Source organism: Plectropomus leopardus, chromosome 6 (genome assembly GCF_008729295.1).
Source record: "Plectropomus leopardus isolate mb chromosome 6, YSFRI_Pleo_2.0, whole genome shotgun sequence".
Taxonomy (NCBI): domain Eukaryota; kingdom Metazoa; phylum Chordata; class Actinopteri; order Perciformes; family Serranidae; genus Plectropomus; species Plectropomus leopardus.
Genome location: NC_056468.1, coordinates 34,088,423 through 34,107,706, shown reverse-complemented (window position 1 = coordinate 34,107,706; position 19,284 = coordinate 34,088,423). Strand labels below are relative to the sequence as shown.

Genomic DNA, 19,284 nt, shown 5'->3' with positions numbered 1-19,284 from the left:
CAGCTCAAACATGCTTGTGCAGCTTTACCACTAAATCGTTCTACATTAGCTGGACGGCCACTCAGATATAATAACGAAAATGACAGTGATGGCAACATAACAGGCTGTTTCACAGTCAAAAACAAATTTTGTTGAGATGAAAAAACTGTAAGTTCATGAAGTTCATAAAGTAACCCGTGACTTGCAGCTACAGTTGCCCAAAACCTGAGGACCTCCACCACGGCCGCCAGAGGTGATGTGAGCTCACCTGAAAACCCACTTTGCCCGTTGAGGTTTGGTTTTTTTTAGTGTGTGCAAAGAAAAGGAAAGACAGAAAAGAAGGAGCAGACGGTCTCAGAAGTCCATGTCCCAGCCAGACAGCTCATCAGGAGGACTTTCCTCATCTGGAGGGTAGCTGTCGAAATAACTGTGATCTGTCGGCCCCGAAAGCTGTTGGAGAAGACAACGAAAAAAGAAACGGTGAGAGACTGATTTATTACCATAACTCCTGCATTAGTACGTTTGGGAACAGTAGAGAAAGATAATTGTTAAAGCTCCTAAAAGTCTGTCCCAGATGTCTGTCCCAAATATAAGCCTGTTGAGTTCAATAATTTAAGCAAATAACAGCTCAGGCTTTTTATTATTATTTAAGTTTTACAGTAGTTGCCTGCACCAGGACAGACTCATGCAAAACTTAAAAGCTCAACAGAAAAATCTAATCCTGATATTTAAAATGTTTATATTTACATACAAATGAGTGGAGTCTTTCCCTGCAACTTTTTACAGTTAAAAAAGCTAAATCTGTACCTGTGCTTTCCTGTCATTGTATTTATTTGACGCAGAGCTTGCAAAGACTCCTAGTTGTGCAAGTTTGTGTAAATATCTGCGCTTACTTCTCTTTTCAGAGGAGATGGTAAAGTCCTCGCCTTCAGTCCCTCCCAGTTGAAGCCGTTAAACCACCTTCAGACACATTACGAAGCACAGAAAAACATGTCTGTGAGTACATCTGACTCTGCCTGCACACACACATCGAGACAAATGTTCACAGCTTGACGCCTGCACCTTCCTGGACCAGTGTCCCCCTCAGACGTCACAGTGTTACTGAGGAACTTTAGTGAACATTTGCCCTGAACCTGACCCCGTTTGCTCCTGTGGATGTTTTTGGCTGAAAGTATGAATCAAATAAGGCCCAAGGTCACTCACACAACTCATGCAGTATATTCCAAGTCTCATTTATCCAGTCGTATGCTCAATAATTACCAAACGCAGTTTACAATGTTACAATAGCCTACCTTTAGGGCTCGCTTTAATATTACACACACTCTGTGTGGAAAATGCACTTTTCAAAATCAAGCTTTAGAAAGTGTTATACATTAATATTATTTTCTACTTTCACTGAATTTACTTTTTAAACCAACACCAGTCTTAATCATAAATATTAAATATTCATTAATTTTCAGAAATTTAACCCTTTAAATGTCAGGTTTTTGTCATGATGCCACTATGATTTTAAATGAGAAAAAAAATCACAAAAATAAAATAATTTTTCATATACTAAAGTATGGTTGCGTAAAAGTAGAATCTTTTTTTATTTTTAAATATCACAGCCTGCGATATGTCAATGATTTGCAGCAACACTGATTGTGACAGTGCAACTAGTGGAAATAGCATGTATGTTTATCATGTGCAAAATATGGTAAAAATGGTGTCATCAGGTAGAAAAAAGTAAAAATTACAAATTCCAAGTCAAAAGCCCAGAATGACACCCAAAAATAATACAGTGCATGTTTTTCTGCTTTGACGTCTGTGGGATCAAAACTGTCAGTTTGAATGACAGTTTTTGACCTTAACAGTCTGAATCTAACAGTTTAGTTTCCACAGTGTATTTTAGACTTATTGTAGGAGCTGAGCTGGATATTCCAAAATTAAACAAAAATACACAATCTTGCCAAAATGTATTCCATATGCATGAACACAGCCAAAATTATCAAAAAAAGAAGAATGAAAAGCGTGTAAAATGCGGCAAACAGTCCCTAAGGGTTAAGCACCTCCATATGAGGAGCACACCCTGATTGTGCCTGAGCATGCATCAGTAAATGAGCTCCACCTGCGCAGATATCAAATGCACATGCATACCCAGGCATGCTATTTATCTGTGCGTGTGACTGTCTGCACTGACCTGCATGAGATCAATGTGATTTTTTTAGTGTTTGGGAGGTACTGAGCTATGACTGCATTAAATGAGAATTAGATTATCCTGCAGCAGTTTTGTGACGGTTTGCAAACGAGTGTTTTGATATAGTTTTGTTTGACACAGTTACCGATAACTTCAGTTCTTGAGGAAGGTTTGCCTATTTTGGATACTCCATTTTTCCATGAACGCATGCGAGAAAAATACAAATTTTCCTCACAAATTCATGGTAACACACAGTAAGTAAGTGATTATTAAAGGGACATTTTTCCAGTAATGTGATAAGCTCTTTGAGTATGTTTTGCCTCCACTGCTCGTGTACAGTGTGTTCAGTGATTATCTAATCGCCGAGGTCGTAAACCGCTGCCCACGTTCATAATGTTCAGTAAGTGCTAAAAGCTCGGCTAATCTTCCCTCTGAGATCAGCTGCAGAGTGAGTCAGTCCCGTCTTACCTGTGCTTCTTGATATCAGTTATTCCATTTTTCAGGTTGCCCAGTCGCTCTGAGGGATTTCGCCTGTGAAGTAGATCAGAGGGGAGGAATGAGTGTTTTGAGCCAGTTTTGTTGTTTGGGTGGATTGTTCTGCACGGTAAAATCTGAGGAGCTGATCTTAAAAAAAAAAAATCTCGGAAACCATTTACTTTGAAAATGAAACACAACTCTTCAGTTGAATTAGAGCAACCTGGCTTATATAAGTGGCTAACACTTATGAAGAACAAGTTCATTTCACTTTTCATTTTGAAGTTGAAACAACTTCACAGAATTTGCGAAAACTTGAGCAAATTGTCTTGATTTCTTTCAAAAGCATGGAAGGTACCTGAAATTTAGCAACAAAAAAGAGAAAATGTAAAAAAAAAAAAAAAGATAATAAAAATAATAATCATAATAAAATAAAGATAAAAACAGTTAAAACAACAACAAAATAATCAAAATAACATAAATAAATAAATTAATTAATTAAAGTGCTAATTATTACTAAAATAAAAAAAGTATATTTTTATTATATTCATATAAAAAAGTTTTTTAAACATTTTTTTTATTATTCCAACAATTTCTTTCTCTATTGTTTAGAGAAGCTTTGTGGTCATTTTCTTCCTTTATTTCTTGCAATTTGTGGAACATTTCTCAGAAAGTTGCTCATGACCTGTTAGCCATGTTTTCCAAAGAAATAATCCAGTTTGTTCGGGTGTCACAGGTTTAAATGCATGTAAAAGACTTGAGAATAAGACCTGACAAGAAAACTGATGTCATTCCAGGTTTCAGAGGTAAATACGTCTATATTTTAACATTAGATGTTAACACACAGAATCTAAAACTCATAGTTAGATTGAACTTCTTTTTTCAATGCAAGTGGTTTCCAAAATATCTAAATTAAGATTAACTTGAAGATTTTATTGTAGCCTAAGATTTCAGAGTTTGGTGGCTGTTAAAGCTGTTAAAGTTGTAGTTTGGAGGATTTTCCAGCTTCAGTTTTGAGCGCCGTCCTGCCGTGTGATCTTGTACCTGCACAGTTTGCGTATGAGGTCCTCGGGTCTCTTTGTGATCTTCTTGGGGAAGTCCATCTTCTCGATTCCCTTCAGGATGAAAGTGTACGTCATCATCTGGTCGCTCCCTGAGAACGGAGGACTGCGGAGCGGAGAAAACGAGGCAGATATTGAATTTCTTTGATTCACTTGAGCTCTGCTGGAGTGAAGCTTCTCAGCAGCACTCAGCTCACAACAATTACCGCAAATCAGGAAGCAGTTTGACGTGATAGGCGGAGGACGGATGATTATCAGGTGCTTTACTGGAAGCACGGACGACCACGTGCACTGACCTGCCGGTAAGCAGCTCGAACACCAGGATGCCCAGAGACCAGAAGTCCACGCTGAAGTTGTGGCCCTTGTTGAGGATGATCTCAGGGGCCACGTACTCCGGAGTCCCGCAGAAGGTCCACGTCTTTTGGCCGCATCGGATTTTCTTTGCAAATCCAAAGTCAACCTGTGGAGGCAAAGTTTCTCAATTAACCGTTTTAAATTCTACCAACATCACGTTTCTTTTGCTGCTTTTAGATTTATTTTATTTAAAGCTTTGAACCCTGAATTAGTTGGTAGGATTTCTTCCAAAAACAGATAAAAGGCAATCTGCAACTGGTAAAGGATTTTTATTTTTTAATTGTAGATTTAGTAAAAAAATTTCAAAAGAAAAAAAACAGGAAAAGCTATATAAAGACTATATAATTATCATCATTACATATTTAAAATGATGTCACTGAATTATTATTTTTAAGACCTTTTTATCAAGTCATTTCATTTTTTGTTTTTGACTTTCTTTTTCCTGTTTTTTTTTAATTTTTAAAATAAATTTTCAGGTTCATTTAAAAATGAACCTAAGAAGCCATTTAGGCCTTTTTATACATTACACCTAAAATAACCCTGAAAAATACATAGATTCATCTTTGTCATCTACAAGTGCTTCAGTCAAAAAAACTACAGGCAATGAAATACATGAAAGATAAAAGAGAACTTTTTAAAACTTTGTGACCTTAAAGCCGCAGACCTTTTTTTAAGTTAAGGATAATTATCAACCACACTCGATCAGATTAATTTGAGCAAAACATCCTGCCAGGCGTGCAGTTTTTCCATGTTTTTAGACAGAATAAGTTCAGCCTCACCAGTTTGATGTATCCTTCGGTATCCAGCATGAGATTCTCAGGCTTCAGGTCTCTGTAGAGGACGCCTTTGCGGTGGAGGTAATCGAACGCCTCTGTGACACAGCCGACGCAGAATTTGGCAGTGGGCTCATCAAAACTCCCCCTAAAGACGGGAAAGTCTCATTTAAACTTTTTGCAACAGGCGGGGTCAGACCCTGAGCGCTGAGCGGCAGTCTCATTACGCAGATGCACCTGAACACAGTCGCAGGCAGCTTTTATTCAGTGATTTATGTCGAGTGGACCTGCCAGTCCCTCAGCAGAAAAAACTGTAATGCCTTCACTTTATACAGCGAGCCAGAAATTAAGTGGCGACGCTGTGGAAAGGACAGTATTTTAGAGACGGAAATATAAATGTTTTTTTAGGTTTTCTCGTACCTGTCTCTGAGCAGACTCCAGATCTCTCCACCCAGACAGGCCTCCAGCAGCATGTACACATACTTGTTATCCTTAAAGGTGCGATACAGCCTGCAGGAAGAGAAGCACAGACAAGTTCAGCTTTTAAGTTTTCACCATCATGCAAACAGAACAATACCTGCGCTGCTCTGTCAGCGTGTCTGCACATTTTTAAGAACAAATTTAAGGAGTTTTAAGACATTTTAAATACCTCAAAAAACAAACATGAATGCCATTACTGCAGGAAAATAAAATATACAATTGAATATTTTAATCTTTTAAATATTTTATTTAGCTTAGTTAACCATTTGGGCCCGCTTTAATATTATATTATAATACAAAATGAGCTTTTTAAATCAAGCTTTAAAAAACATTATACATTGATATTATTTTCTACTTTTGTTGAGTCTGTTTTTCAGCTAACATCAGTCCTAATCATGAATATCAAATATTATTTAATTTTGACAATATTATATATTTAAATGCCAGTTTTTCTGTCATAATGCTACTATGTTTTTAGTTGAAAAAAATATTTGCAATATACTACATGCAAAGTAGATTTTTTTGAAGATCTGCATTGATTTGATTTTTATAAATTCTTATTTTGTTTGTGTAGTAACCAATATGCATGCAAAGTGCAATTTCCAAATCAGGCTATAAAAATATTCTACATTAATATGATTTTCTACTTTTGTTGAGTTTATTTTTTTTAACTAATATCAGTCCTAATCATAAGTATAAAATATTCATTAATTTTTAGAATATTAATCCTTTAAAACTGTAGAAAGCAATCACATTTAAAAATCACTTTCCTAAATGGTCCACATCAGCTTTCGTTTGTCTTAAAAGCATTTCTCGTGCTTAATTTGCCACTTTTTATACCTTAAACTGATATATCTGAATATAAGAAAGCAGCAGGGGGAGATCATAAACAGTAAGCAGGACGCTTAAATGAATCAATGCAGCCTCGGTGGTTGTTATTGCTCTGTACTTTGATACATTTAAAGTCATTAGTGCTCAAATTATTGCTTCATTTGTGAACTAATGTGACTTTAATTGACCCTTGTGGAGATGTTTCCAGAGTAAATTGCTCATAGCAGCCTGAGAGCGTGTTCACATTCAACATCAGAGACACCGGAGACGGCAGAGCGGACGTTAACCGCTCCACCACACTGTCGCCCAGCGAAGTCTCAAATCTTAGATCACCGTGCATCAGTCTTGAAAACAGATTAAAAATTTGAAGAGATAATCGTTAAAACACGTGAGAAAAGGTGGAATAAACACATGGAGTGTATGAAGAGGAGGTCAACAGGAGGAGCGTCTCAGAGGGTGAAGAATGGCTTTAATATCTGTGTTTCTGCCGCTGCGCGCGCTGAAATTGGATCACTGTAATCTCAAGAAAGGCCAAAAAAAGCTGCCGCTGCAATGTTTCATAACAAATAACTACATTTTCACGGCGGACATCTTAATATCCCCTGCCATCCTGCCCCACTGAGAAGATGTAATCTGCTCCAGGCCTCAACTGTGATCTCATCAAAAACTAATAAGCGCCGCACTGTTTTCTCACTCTGATGGAGCAGAGCTTCATCACGAGGCATAAAAAATGGAAACGGGTTCAGAGGCGGAGCAGCGGGACTGACTTGACGACAAACGGCGAGCGAGCCTCGGCGAGGATCTTCCTCTCCGAGTGGATGTGCTCCTCCTGCCTGTTGTCCACCACGTGCTTCTTCTTGATGACCTTTAGAGCGAAGGTGATGTCGCGGCCCTTCACCTTCACCTGCAGGAGGGAAATTACAACGAGACTGACATTTATCAGACTTTTCCTCTCGTCACAGCAGGAAAATCACAGCTGTAATTAACCCTCTGAATCTGAGAAAAAATGACTTCATTTCTAATGGAAAGAAGGCAATGAGCACCCTAACAAGAAACTACCAGCAAATAGCAAGAAAGTGGGGAAAAAAAGTTACAAGAAAATTGCGTAACTTTAGAAGAAAAAAAACATCAGGAAATTACCTGAAAAAATTGCTAAAATAAAACAAATAATTTATAAGTGTTAATAGTAATTTCAGTTAAATTTTATTTTATTTACACCCTGGTGTCCTTAGACCTTTACAGAAACTAAGGAAAAACTCCCCTCCAAAAAACTTAAATATGTAAAAAAAAAAAAAAAAAAAAAAAAAAAAGAATCAGGAAAAAAAATGGTAGACGGGATCCGAAAATGTCTAAAAAAAAGAAAAATGTCTAAAAAATCAGTCGTAATAAACAACAGCTAGATAACCTTTAAAAGGCAATGAGTTTTTTTACTTCATTTTATTTTTATTTTGTTTTTAGACTAAATGAATAAGCAATGACATTTTGTAACTTCAGTTCTCACCAGTTCTACCCGTCCAAACCCACCGACCCCGAGAGTAGCGACAACCTCCAGGTGGTCGAAGGGCCTCGATGACGGAAACACAGACACCATTTCCTTCAGCTGGATGACGTCCGGCGACAGCGGCTGGCTCTGGTGGCGGGACACCGACCTCCTGGACGGAGACAGAGGGGACGGGCCAACCAACCAAGTATCAGTATGAGAACATGAGAACTGCAGGTATGTTAGGATGGTATTTTCACTGCATTATGATATTTATGATGCAAAGATTTGTACTTTTTTATTCGAACAAAAGTTTTTTTCTATTGCTTTTCAGTCACCATTCTGTCCTGAGCACGCGGCGCTGCACCTACCGGGCGTGTCTCTTCTTGTCGTCACGATCGAGTGTCGCCACGTAGCCTTGGAGGTATTTCTGCAGCTCGTTGAAGGTGCCCACCGTCTGATCAAATGTCCTGAAAAACAACAACAGCACGTCAGCCATGCGACTTCATGACCCCAAAGATGTTTTTTCTGACATGAAGGAAATCAGAGCGCACAGTTTATCACACAGTAGGCGGGTTTCCATACAAATATGTGCAAAACTTCAGCGATACTTTCGAAATGTTGACAAACACAACTGTGAGATGACTGTGATGTTATGTCACTTCTCCTCTGGTGATAACATCCCAGTAACCATGGTGATGGATGTTCAAAACATTAGCAGGGTTATTTCTATTGCAGCCATCACACTAGCCGTCATTATTTCCAGTGGACGTAGGCGTGTTACCTGAGCGATAATGGAAAGACAAGTCCCTTATACGTGGGAGCGGCCAAGTATGAGGGATTTCTGGGAGCCGATAGTCCAAAATTTCACAGAGGAATTGGGGATTCAAAACTTCCGGATGATCTGCTCAAGTTTTGAAGAGTTATGTGATGCAATAACAGCTCTTGTAGCTCCTGCTGCATCATGAGGAAAGTAATTTGACCTATGTAAGCAAAAAAAAAGTGTTTCTATTGCAGTTTTGCAAAATATGGGTTTTCGAATCAGCTGAAATACCACCTCATGCAAGTGTAAAAACTTCTTTGAGATATATGGGAATTTGTTTTCTGAAATTTCTGTATTTCCATTAGGCATATTTTATATTTGCAATTTCAGTTTCTGCAGTTTTAGGGTTAATAGAAACCCACCTGCTGTCCTTTTGTTTATTACAGTTCAAAGCATACTTAATATGCATTGTTTGATTGAATTACTTATAAATTTACAAACATCTCCGGCAGTCGGATCCCCAAATTCTAATGAGTAAACTTCAGTTAAGTCAGACTAACTTAAAGAAACAAGTTCATTTCACTTGCCATTTTAACGTGACAATACGTTCACAAAATTAAGTAAATTCTTTTTTCCGAAATTGACGTGTTTCCATCAGGTGACTTTATATTTGCAATTTCAATTTTCACAGTTTGTTAATGGGAACATGGGAACCCGCCTACTGTTGACAGCAGCTGATATCAGAATACTCTGCTGTAAGCGTCTGATAGAGTAGATGTAGATGTTGTTAATCCCATGAGACTGCGGGGAGATGGCAGGACAAATCGAAACTGGCATTTTCAGATGGCGTTCACACATTTGTCAGAACTGATTATGAAAGAGAACTCTGTGTTTGCAACATTATGATAATTCAGGCGACAACACTTTGTATAGTAAGGCTAAAGATTCGAGAAGCACAACATAATGCTGCCTTCAGAAGCACCACACAAAACACTCTTATCTCTGTTTTTTCACTCAGTTAAAACATGAGCTGCTCCTAATAACTGTAAATCTGTTACAGAGTGAACAATATTTTGTGGGTGTCCAGAAAACTGCACTTCAAATGTCAGAATACTCACTCTCTGTCGATGACGAGGCACTCCACCCCGTTCTCATCGGCGATGATATTAGCCGACCTGACATCATCACTGAGAGAGACAAAAGATCATCACACATAAACACACACTTCTCTGACTTCTCTCACTGATTGGTGATAATTTTAGGATTATCAGCGTGTGTTGGCTGATCTAAAGCTGGGGTCTGCAGTTTTGTCATTGGACAGAAATCACAGAATAAATTGCGAGGCATCCATTTACAGCAGATTACAGGCTTATTGATACAACACAATGCCTTGTAGTGCAGATGTTTGAAAGCTGCATATTCACCAGCAGCCCTCCTTCATCCTTCTTCACCGCGTTATTTTTAATACAAAGTAGGTAGGTAATGTATTCTGGCCCCGTAAGTGGGGTTTTTCTTTATCTGAGTCCAGGGCTTAATGATAGAGGGTGTTCTGTGTTGTTTAGATTGTAGATTTGTGATTTTTGGGTAATATAAATTAACATGACATCACTATTTAAGTTGTTTATTTCCATCATAATATCAGAAGGCAGGAGCAGATTAAAACGACAGTCTGTGATGGCGTTTGATGTTTGTTTTCACCTGATAAGTGCTTTCTCTCCAAAGTAGTCTCCCCTCTGCAGCGTGTTGATGATCTGCGGCACCTTGTGGGCCTCGGTGGTCTGGGTCACCTTCACCTGCACAACAGAGACAGCCGGATCCTTAAAGCACACGTCACCTCTTCACACCATCTCCAATTCACTGCTGCAGCTTTTACAGGTGCTTTCAGTTTTCTCCAAATATGTTTACATGCATTATAAAACGTTAGAATCCAAAAAAATATCAATTATAGTTAGAACATGATGAGTGATTAAGTGGTGTTAATGTACTGTATTTTCTTAACGTGCTGTCGAAACAGACACATTTGTTGGAAGAGGGTTTGACCAGCTGCCTCTGGTTGTTCTGCTTCCTGCAGAGCAGGGATGCTCAACTTACGGCCCGTGGGCCAAATATGGTTTTCAATAGGATGCTGAGTGGCCCCTCAACCATTTTCTAATTCACAATAAAAATAAAGTAATTCCCACTGGGAACTGTTTTTGTATTTTTAGTATACATGAGGTGCCAGAGTGCATAAAACAGCATCAAAATAGAGCTAAAAGTGCCAGTGAAGGACATCTAAAAAATCCTAGAAAAGAAATCCGAGAAACGTGCTAAAATCAGAGAAACGTGCTAAAATCCGAGAAATGTTCTTAAATCTGAGAAATGTGCTAGAAATCTTGAAATGTCGGAAAATCCTAGAAATTTCCTAAAATCCTAGAAACATGCTAGAATCCTAGAAATGTCCTGAAATCCAAGAAATGTGCTAGGATCCTTGAAAAGTCCTAAAAATCCAAGAAATGTCCTAAAATCCATGAAACATGCTAAAATTCTAGAAATGTCCTACAATCTGAGAAATGTACTAAAATCCTAGAAATGTACTTAAATTCTACAAATATCCAAAAATCCCAGAAATGCCCTTAAATCCTATATCCTATCCTAAATGTCCTAAAGTCCTACAAAAGTCCTAAAATCCTAGAAACATAAAAATGTTTCTAAAAAACATCTAAAATCTGAGAGACGTGTATGGGGCTGATGCGACTGGCCCCTGGCCTCCTGTCATTTTGCAAAAGTGGCCCCAAAGCGAAGCCAGTCGAGTGTCTCTGCTGCAGAGCCGCAGTTTTCACCAAGCGTTACTCCAGCAGCCTGGATGTTGTGAAACTTCCTAATTTGTGAGGCTTTAAAAACCGGTGGCCCACACCGGTCGGGGTCAAACAGCCCAGTGACATCAGAGCCGTAACGGCCGGGGTGTATTTTAGCTAAGTGTCCCATTTGACCTCAGTGACCTTCACTTCCCCTGTTTTTCCTGGTGGCGGGCGCGCTCAGAGTTTATTCCCTCCGTGGTCAGGGGGTCCGAGGGGTGGGGGTCGTAGAGCCATTTCCTGTATTAGTCCCTTTTCTCCTAAACAACACAAGTTCCTCTCTGGGTCGGTTAGCTTAGCGCTGAGGAGCTGCTGTCTCACATCGGCTCATAATGGCATTTTGAAAGTCCCCTGTGGACCGCTCTGACCCTCCGTCCCCCCTCGCTCCCCGGTGTCAGGTTGCTGACTTATCAGACAGGCAGGCGGGTGAGTCATAGTCCCACACCTCACAGACTCACATACAGCTTGAACAACATATTGTTTTTTGGACTGTTGGACTAAACAGGTCTGTTATTGAAAGGAAAATCATTTTATTTTGTGCGTATTTGAACTTAATTAAAGTTGGCAAAATGATTCTCGGCCATTGATTTGTGTGTTTTGCTTGCAGGATGACATATCTGTCATATTAATTGTCTTTGCAGTTTGTTTACACTCGTGGAAACCTAATTAGAGGGATAGAGGGAGAATAAAAGCAGAAGCAGAGGGGGTCCCAGAGTCCTGCAGAGTCCTACACGGGGTTCATACAGTCATAAAAAAGTCATGAAATTTGCAAATAGCTATTTCCAGTGGCAAAGTTTTGAAAAAATTTGGAAAAGTCATGGAATTATTTTCCACAAACCTGTATAATAACACATGACGTGTTAAAGTACCATCTGACATTTGAAAAATCCATTGATAATTTCTGTTTTTGGAGCTTCTGGCTGTAACAAGTGGTGCAGTTTCTGGTAACGATTAAAGACAACAAAAACACCAAAAATGTTTTAAGAAAAAAATGGCCCAAAATGTTTGAAGAAAATACGATATCCAAACTGCGTCATGTTTTCTTGAAAAACGGACAGGAAAATAAATACAAAACATTTCCCTAAAGCCAAAATAAAAAACTCAGTTCCCTCACCAATGTTTAAAAAAATAATTTGGCATGTCTTCCCCTTTGTGCACCCACCCTCCCCTCTAATAAATATCGAACAGTCCCTAAATTATATGTAAATTTCTGGCTCTAATCCTGTTCTGAATATCATTATTATTTAAAATAATATATATTTTAAAAAGCTATTATATAGTCATGAAAAAGAACTGATAAGGAGTTTCGATGGTCATTTCAGGGAAATGTATGGTCTTTAAAAGTTGCCTTAAAGTCCTGGAAATTCATGTGTAAAAATGTGTGTGAACCCTGCACGTGGAAACCAAATTGGAAGAGTAGAGGCAGAGTGAAAGCAGAAGCAGAGGGAGTCTCAGAGTCCTGCAGTGTCCTGCAAGATTTTGGGAAACAAACGTTTAACACCAATGATGAGAAAATCCTTTGCTGCAGAGACTGGAGCAGCTTCTTTATCAGTGCAGTGTAGAGACGTCACACAGCATTGTCTAACCGAGGTGCTGGAGGATTTATATTGTTGTTGTAAGTACGGGATTAAGGCCCGTGTCTCCGTTCCTAATGAGTGCAGAGCGACAGCGTCTCAGAAATCTCTGCAGTGCAGCTCATCTGTAACATGTTAGCATAACCACTGAGAATAAGGAACAACAATGAAAAACATGGCTCAGGTTTTCCTGTAAGAATCACATATTTGTACACAATGCTGTTGGCTCTCCGCATATTAAAGTTATTCACTTAATTGTGCAACTAGGGATAGAAAAGTGGCTCTGAGGATAAAAATGTTTTTGTCTTTCCACCATTTTAAGACTGAAATATCTCAGCAGTTATTGAACGTTTGTGCTGTTCGATGTTTTCGTGCAAACATTCATGGTTCCCACAGGATGAACCAGTTACTTTGATGATCCCCTGACTTTTTATGCAGCACCACCATGTGGTTTACATTCATGGTTTTGGGTAAAATGTAGCATGACAATATGCAAAACCATAGACTGTGCATAAAGATAGATGGCACGTCTCCACCTCCTTCGACTGTACAAAAATGAAACTAACATACCCCGAATGCCAGTCCAGTCCCCAGAAGAAAATGCACATTTATCCAAACCACAAATACTTCACATTTGGGTGTTTCATATGCATCATTTTAATGATTATATAGTGACGCAGTAAATGAGCTGACTGTCCTCAGGAGGAGGAGGGGATGGTCGATGGCATGACGTCTCGGCGAGATGCCTGCCAAGCTGCAGACCACTTTTTGAGACCAACACACAACAAAAACAGGCATGATTTATCGAGTTATTGTTGTGTTTCTAGCCGCTTTAGCCACAAATCGTAGGAGTCTTTTAGTGATCCATCACTGCTTTCCCAGCAGCTTTTTAAGCACCAAACGTTGTTTTGCCGCAACCTGTCACTTCATTTTTGCTTTTTTTTTTTTTTACGTGGAAAGTGCCACAAAAAGCACTTTTTTTACAGAAACATTACTGCATTTCCTGCAGGGATAGTAGCACAAAACGTGGTTGTATTCTACTGAGAAACCAAAACGATTATTTGTAGCTAAAACATGATCTTTTTTTTAACCATATCCATAGTTTTTTGTGCCTAAACCTAACCACATGTTAATCACAGCATTGTAAAAATGCAAAATTACCAAATTCTCTGCTACAAAATGAACTACCTAATAACAGAAACCATCTTTGTCAGAGGAAAATGTTGGTATTGTGCAATTCTGAAAACCACTAATGCGTTAAATTTTTAATTTTCATACGCATCAACATTTCTTAAGTGATATAGTATTTGAGACGATATACTGTCATATAAGATGACAATCTTTTCTGGTGATTGGGTTGTCTGCCAACATGCAGGGGATAATTCGTATGTTTGGGCTTTATTTTTGGGGGAGCTGTCGTGTCATCCATCTTTATTTTCAGTTTATATGCTAAACTAAGATGGAAACAAAGAAAACATACAAGCTCAAGATCAGCATGTTGGCATTGTGCGAAGACAGTACTATGTCTAATATATTGCAGATAATAGGTAATGATTGGATGCTAACCTGAAAGGAAGCCTTAGTGGAGACTCTGAATGTCTGGAAAACCTCTTAGATATCCAATATATCTTAAATATTACTTTTAAGGAAAAAAGTCAATTTTAAATTTAGGAATGAGGCCATATTTGGTTAGTCTCAGGTTTAGGATTAGGTTAAAATTAGTAAGCAGTAAGAGTTGCAGTTTGATACAAATGACAAGCTAAACAGTGTGCTTGTGTGTTTGTCCTGCTCGTTCATGTCGCAGTGTAGCAGACACGTTACCTTCCCCTGTGCGATGATGTAGAAGGTGCTGCCCTCCTCGCCCTCCCGGATGACGTAGTCTCCCTTGTCATAGTATTCCTAATGGGAGAGAGGGAGGTGAGGACAACAGTCAGAGCTGAAGCATTACATTGATTTAACCATTGACCCGGCTGGTCTAATTCCTGGTAGCCCGTCCCCTGCGGGATCAGAGCTGGAGTTCAGCCATTAACGATGCTCTGCCATTCACAGCTTCTCAAAGCGTTGATCAGGAGGGGATTTTGGGGGGCTCATGGGATAAATTAAACATGAAGTATGGGTCAATAGTATCTGTTGATTATGATGTTTTTTATGTCTGCCATGAGAGCTTTTCATGATTGTGGTCATTGGATGAATTTGTTTGACACCATGATCTATGTCAATATTAATTTAAATGTGCATTAACAGCGGGGCTATCACTATTACCTCTTTTATCACTTGATACATACAATACAATATACCATTAGTGAAGTAGTCCTCTTCCTGCCGGGATTATTGGCACGATGCAGTCTGGATAAACACTCACAGAAAAGGGTTTTCGAGAACAGACGGGTTCAGATTACAGGGTAAAAAGCTCCTTATACCCCTTTCCCACCAAAATGAGTGTGTGCACACAGGATTTTCAAACACAAGTAAACCAATTAAATATAGGCGACTGGCTCCATTCCCAATGCCAGTACACTCACAGGGGGGTTGTTTTGTTGGTGTGTCCATGCAATGTCACACACAGGCAGGAGAACAGGTAACAGTAGACAGCAGCAGAACGGGGGTCTAGGAATTTTTTTTAGTGGTTTCTTCTCTTTATTTATTTCTTACTTATTTAGTTTATCTTTCATACTTATTGCAAACTAATTTGCATTTAAGTTTTAGCTGCTTAGGAGGAGATGGACTGTAATTAGTGATGGCATGTCATTGCATCTTGCAGGTTATAAAGATGAATTTAGCACGTTCACCTGGGTGTTGCGTTCTCACTGATGCCTATCAGAGCCAGAGGTGATAAAAACCCGCGTCTGCTGCAGAGTCATTTGCCCCGCTTGTGAATTAAAAACAGGTCTTTCATACAGTGGGAATGAGGCTTTAAATCCCATGAGTCAGAGTAGTTTGCCCTAACATCACTATTATTGCTACGGTTACTTGCAGATTAAATATGCCTTATCACACTGAGTCAGACTTGTGTTATAGCTTTGAAGAGTCTTAATCATAAGTGTGAGCTGTCAGCCAATCAGAAACTAGTATAGTTAATGTGGTTATGGACTAAACTCACAGACTTGGTATAAAGGCCGGTCATCTGCTCGCTCTGACACACTCCAGTTGGTGCAAAAGTAAGATCACACTTGACTCAGAAAGTTTGTTTCAGTGTTTAGTTCAGTCTCACGAGCATCATAAAACTGAGCGACACTTTGAAATATTCTTGGGTCAAACACTGAGGTACAGTGTGTTCTCTCAGTCCGCTCAGCCCTCATTCAGACAGATTCCTCCGCTTCACGCTGTCAGTCATACCAAACCTAACCACAGCACTAACGCCAGCCTGCTGAGTCAGCAAGCTGCCAGATCGCCTTCCATTTTAAAGCTTTTAGGTGAAGAAGGGGAAGTGCAAAAGAATGAAGGTGACCAGGATGAAATGTTCTCTGGGATCGAGGCCAAATTCCCGCAGCTGAGACAACCGTCCGCGGCTGTAATCCATTTAAATACAGAGGACTTTGGCAAAAAAAAAAGGTGAACAAACAAATCAGAGCAGCCACGCGTAAACATTCCCTGGTGTTTACTGTCAAAACTCTTGACACAAGTGGCATTTTCCTCGAGCGCCCAAGCTTGTTTACGTCACGTTTACGCTTCAGGAGAGCCTAGTTTAACACCCGTCCGTGACGGCGGAGACAACATGCCAAGGTTCTGTTTATAAAGACTGTCTGGGTGATACAGCGACGGGCGGAGAGCGACATCGTTTGAATTGTGTCTCGGGTTTGTTACACCAGGCTTGAATGGCGAACTTGAGCCAAACATTTACCTTTTCAGGAGAGAAAAAGGACATTTTCACTACAAAGCTTAAAAGCACGTCTTTACAAAACATGGTCCCAAAAACCCAGCTGTCACACACATCCCTTCTGTCGCGTCGTTACCATCAGCTCGCTCTGCTTTGCTTCGCTCATGTCAGTGTTTGAGAAATCCACTTGTGCTCGTCTGTGTGCGCGATGGGTTCGGCCACAGTTGTCCTATTTTTGGCAACTGTCAATCGACCAGCACATATTCAACCGTGCGTCTCTCTCTCTCTGCTTCGAGGGACAGAAACTCTAACACCAGAGGAAACCTATTTTTAAGACCCCCCTCCGTCTCCAGCGGCCCCCAGGTGGGCAGGTAATCCGGTGCAGCTCCTTGAAAGCATCCCGCTGCCTTCAAAGGAGCTGTTGAAATATCAGTCATGACATGAGCACACATGAATGATTTACAAAGAGGACAGTGACTTTCAGTCATCCTGAGGTTGCAGAGAAGTGATATTAATGGATATTGAATGAATGCATGTATAAAAGCATTTTAACATTTTAAAATGCTGACCTGAAAGCAGTTTTTAAAGCCTCTGGAAACGTGGTTTGAAAAGAATGCTGAGTGTCTCATTAAGTATCTGCAAAAATCTGAGTGAAAATAAATGTTCCCAAACTATTAGAAAACTACTCAACTACTCAAACAGCTCATTTTAAGGATTTCTCCAGACCGTGTGGGCGTGGCAGATCACGTTTTGATTGACACCTCCTTGGATCCCACCTTTATCAGCTGTCTCTCGTCTCCAAGACGACAGCCATGGAGCAAAGCAGAGTCGGCGTGGTGCGGCTCTATCTGTTCCAGCCCTCTGACTCCGGCTGCGTTTCTAAATCCAATCTGACGCTCTACACTAAAATGCGACAGTTATTTTTTGAAGCCATGGAGCGTTTTTCCATTAATTAACAAACAGTTAAGTTCATTACACTTTCACTCCGTTTAGCGCCTTTCTGCCCAGAGTGCGCTCTGACAGTCCCAGAGTGCACTGCTCTGGATAACCGAACGGTACATTTCAACAGCGCTCTGAATTAACGAACAGTCCACTTTGTGAACAGAGTGCGCTGAGTGTTCCCGAACGCACCCTATTAAAAGGAGCATTGAGGGATTTCAGTTCGGTATGTTAAAAAGCTGACTTTGAATTTTTGATTGTCTTCGTCCATACTACGTGATATAGATCAAAGATAACCACGCCCAAATCAACCCAGCTTCAGGAAACTGAAAAAAAAACTAAAATAACAATATTTCAAATTTGGATTGAGGCTAATGTCTGATGCTTATTATTGTGCATTAGACAATTTCGGGATAAGAACGGGCTGTTTGACTTTATGCACCACTGAGCAACTTTCATAGTAATGAACACGGTCCCGCCTCCAACATTGTATCCAGGTTTCTTTATACATCCATAACTCAGAACCCCATTGCCAGGCTGCAGCTTTCTGGGTACGTTTGTTAGTTTATGCGACGACATTATGAGATTTTTAACTGCAGGATTATGTTTGAATAAAATGAATCAGTATTTTCATTCCTTTTTATGTTTTTGCTTTCGACAGGGCACCGTCTTTCCCAACGAAGCTTTCCAGTTCAACTTCCAATCAACAGAAGAGACTGAAAAAGAGAGAGAATCCTTAACACAAGGTACCCCACTTACACACACACACACACACACACACACACACACTCTCTCTCTCTCTCTCACACACACACTCACACACACACACACACTATACAAGCAAAAACACTCACGCCAGAACACTCCAAATTCCATTCCCCCACTGTTTGACAAGAAGCTTCAATATTATCTGGCGGATTCTCGACGAACATCTGCACCGCTATTAGGTTACAGCCGCCCCCCCGAGAGGCAACACAATCAGCTCCATCAGAAATGACTGAATAAGGAAATTCTGCCGTCGTGGAAAGTAGCAGGAACGATTGCGAGTAACGTCCTTGAAATTTTCATTGTAAAAAGACGCTGAGAATGGCTGTTTTTTGACTTGAAGCTTTCTCTTTCACTGTTGAAATACAATGCTCATGGAGGAGAACCGGAGCGAGCCACTCTCCTGCATGTTTCAACACACACACACACACACACTTTTGCACACTTGTATGTTCTCACACCAAACGCCTGTCACTCGCACATCTTTAAGAAATCACTCGTCCCCCATTTGAATAAACACTTTTTGGGGCCTTGGTCAAATAATTATGGTAACAATATACAGCGCCCCGCGATGACAGGAATAATATCGGCCCTGTTCATCAACAAGGTAATTTGTGAGGTCTTGACGACTGGAGGCAGAGAATATGCTGACACGCCGTAATGGTATATGGCCAAATGGTAATGATATTTTGACAGCAGCTATCTGCAACGCTGGGGCTCCCATGAGCTGCCAGACGGTTGTGCAATACTGAGGCAACACAATGAAAAGTCAAATTTTCGCTCCAGTAGAAAAAGAGATAGTTTGACAGAATAACTTACCACCTCCAGGCAGTCCACTATTTTGCTCAGCTTGTCCTCTGGAAGATTCGCCAAGAGTGAAACACTGGCAGGAAAAACGAAGAAAAAACACAAGTGATGAGCGCTGATTCCTGCATGTACGTTATTATTAGGGCTGTCAATTGATGAAAATATTTAATCGCGATT

General features: G+C 39.9%; 1 protein-coding gene across 1 annotated transcript in view; it reads right to left on the bottom strand.

Annotated features, from left to right (window-relative positions):
• Positions 1-233: 233 nt before the first annotated feature.
• prkg2 (protein kinase cGMP-dependent 2) overlaps positions 234-19,284 on the bottom strand; it is a 21,429-nt gene continuing 2,378 nt past the window's right edge. The window contains exons 2-15 of the mRNA XM_042488608.1: positions 19,120-19,183; positions 14,601-14,678; positions 10,070-10,164; positions 9,490-9,558; positions 7,980-8,078; positions 7,630-7,780; positions 6,896-7,032; positions 5,238-5,327; positions 4,824-4,965; positions 3,987-4,150; positions 3,674-3,796; positions 2,624-2,686; positions 873-939; positions 234-429 (exon numbers count right to left, since the gene is read on the bottom strand). Of these exons, the coding sequence (XP_042344542.1) occupies positions 334-429; positions 873-939; positions 2,624-2,686; positions 3,674-3,796; positions 3,987-4,150; positions 4,824-4,965; positions 5,238-5,327; positions 6,896-7,032; positions 7,630-7,780; positions 7,980-8,078; positions 9,490-9,558; positions 10,070-10,164; positions 14,601-14,678; positions 19,120-19,183 (1,438 nt within the window). The 3' untranslated portion in view covers positions 234-333. The remainder of the gene's footprint in view (positions 430-872; positions 940-2,623; positions 2,687-3,673; positions 3,797-3,986; positions 4,151-4,823; positions 4,966-5,237; positions 5,328-6,895; positions 7,033-7,629; positions 7,781-7,979; positions 8,079-9,489; positions 9,559-10,069; positions 10,165-14,600; positions 14,679-19,119; positions 19,184-19,284) is intronic.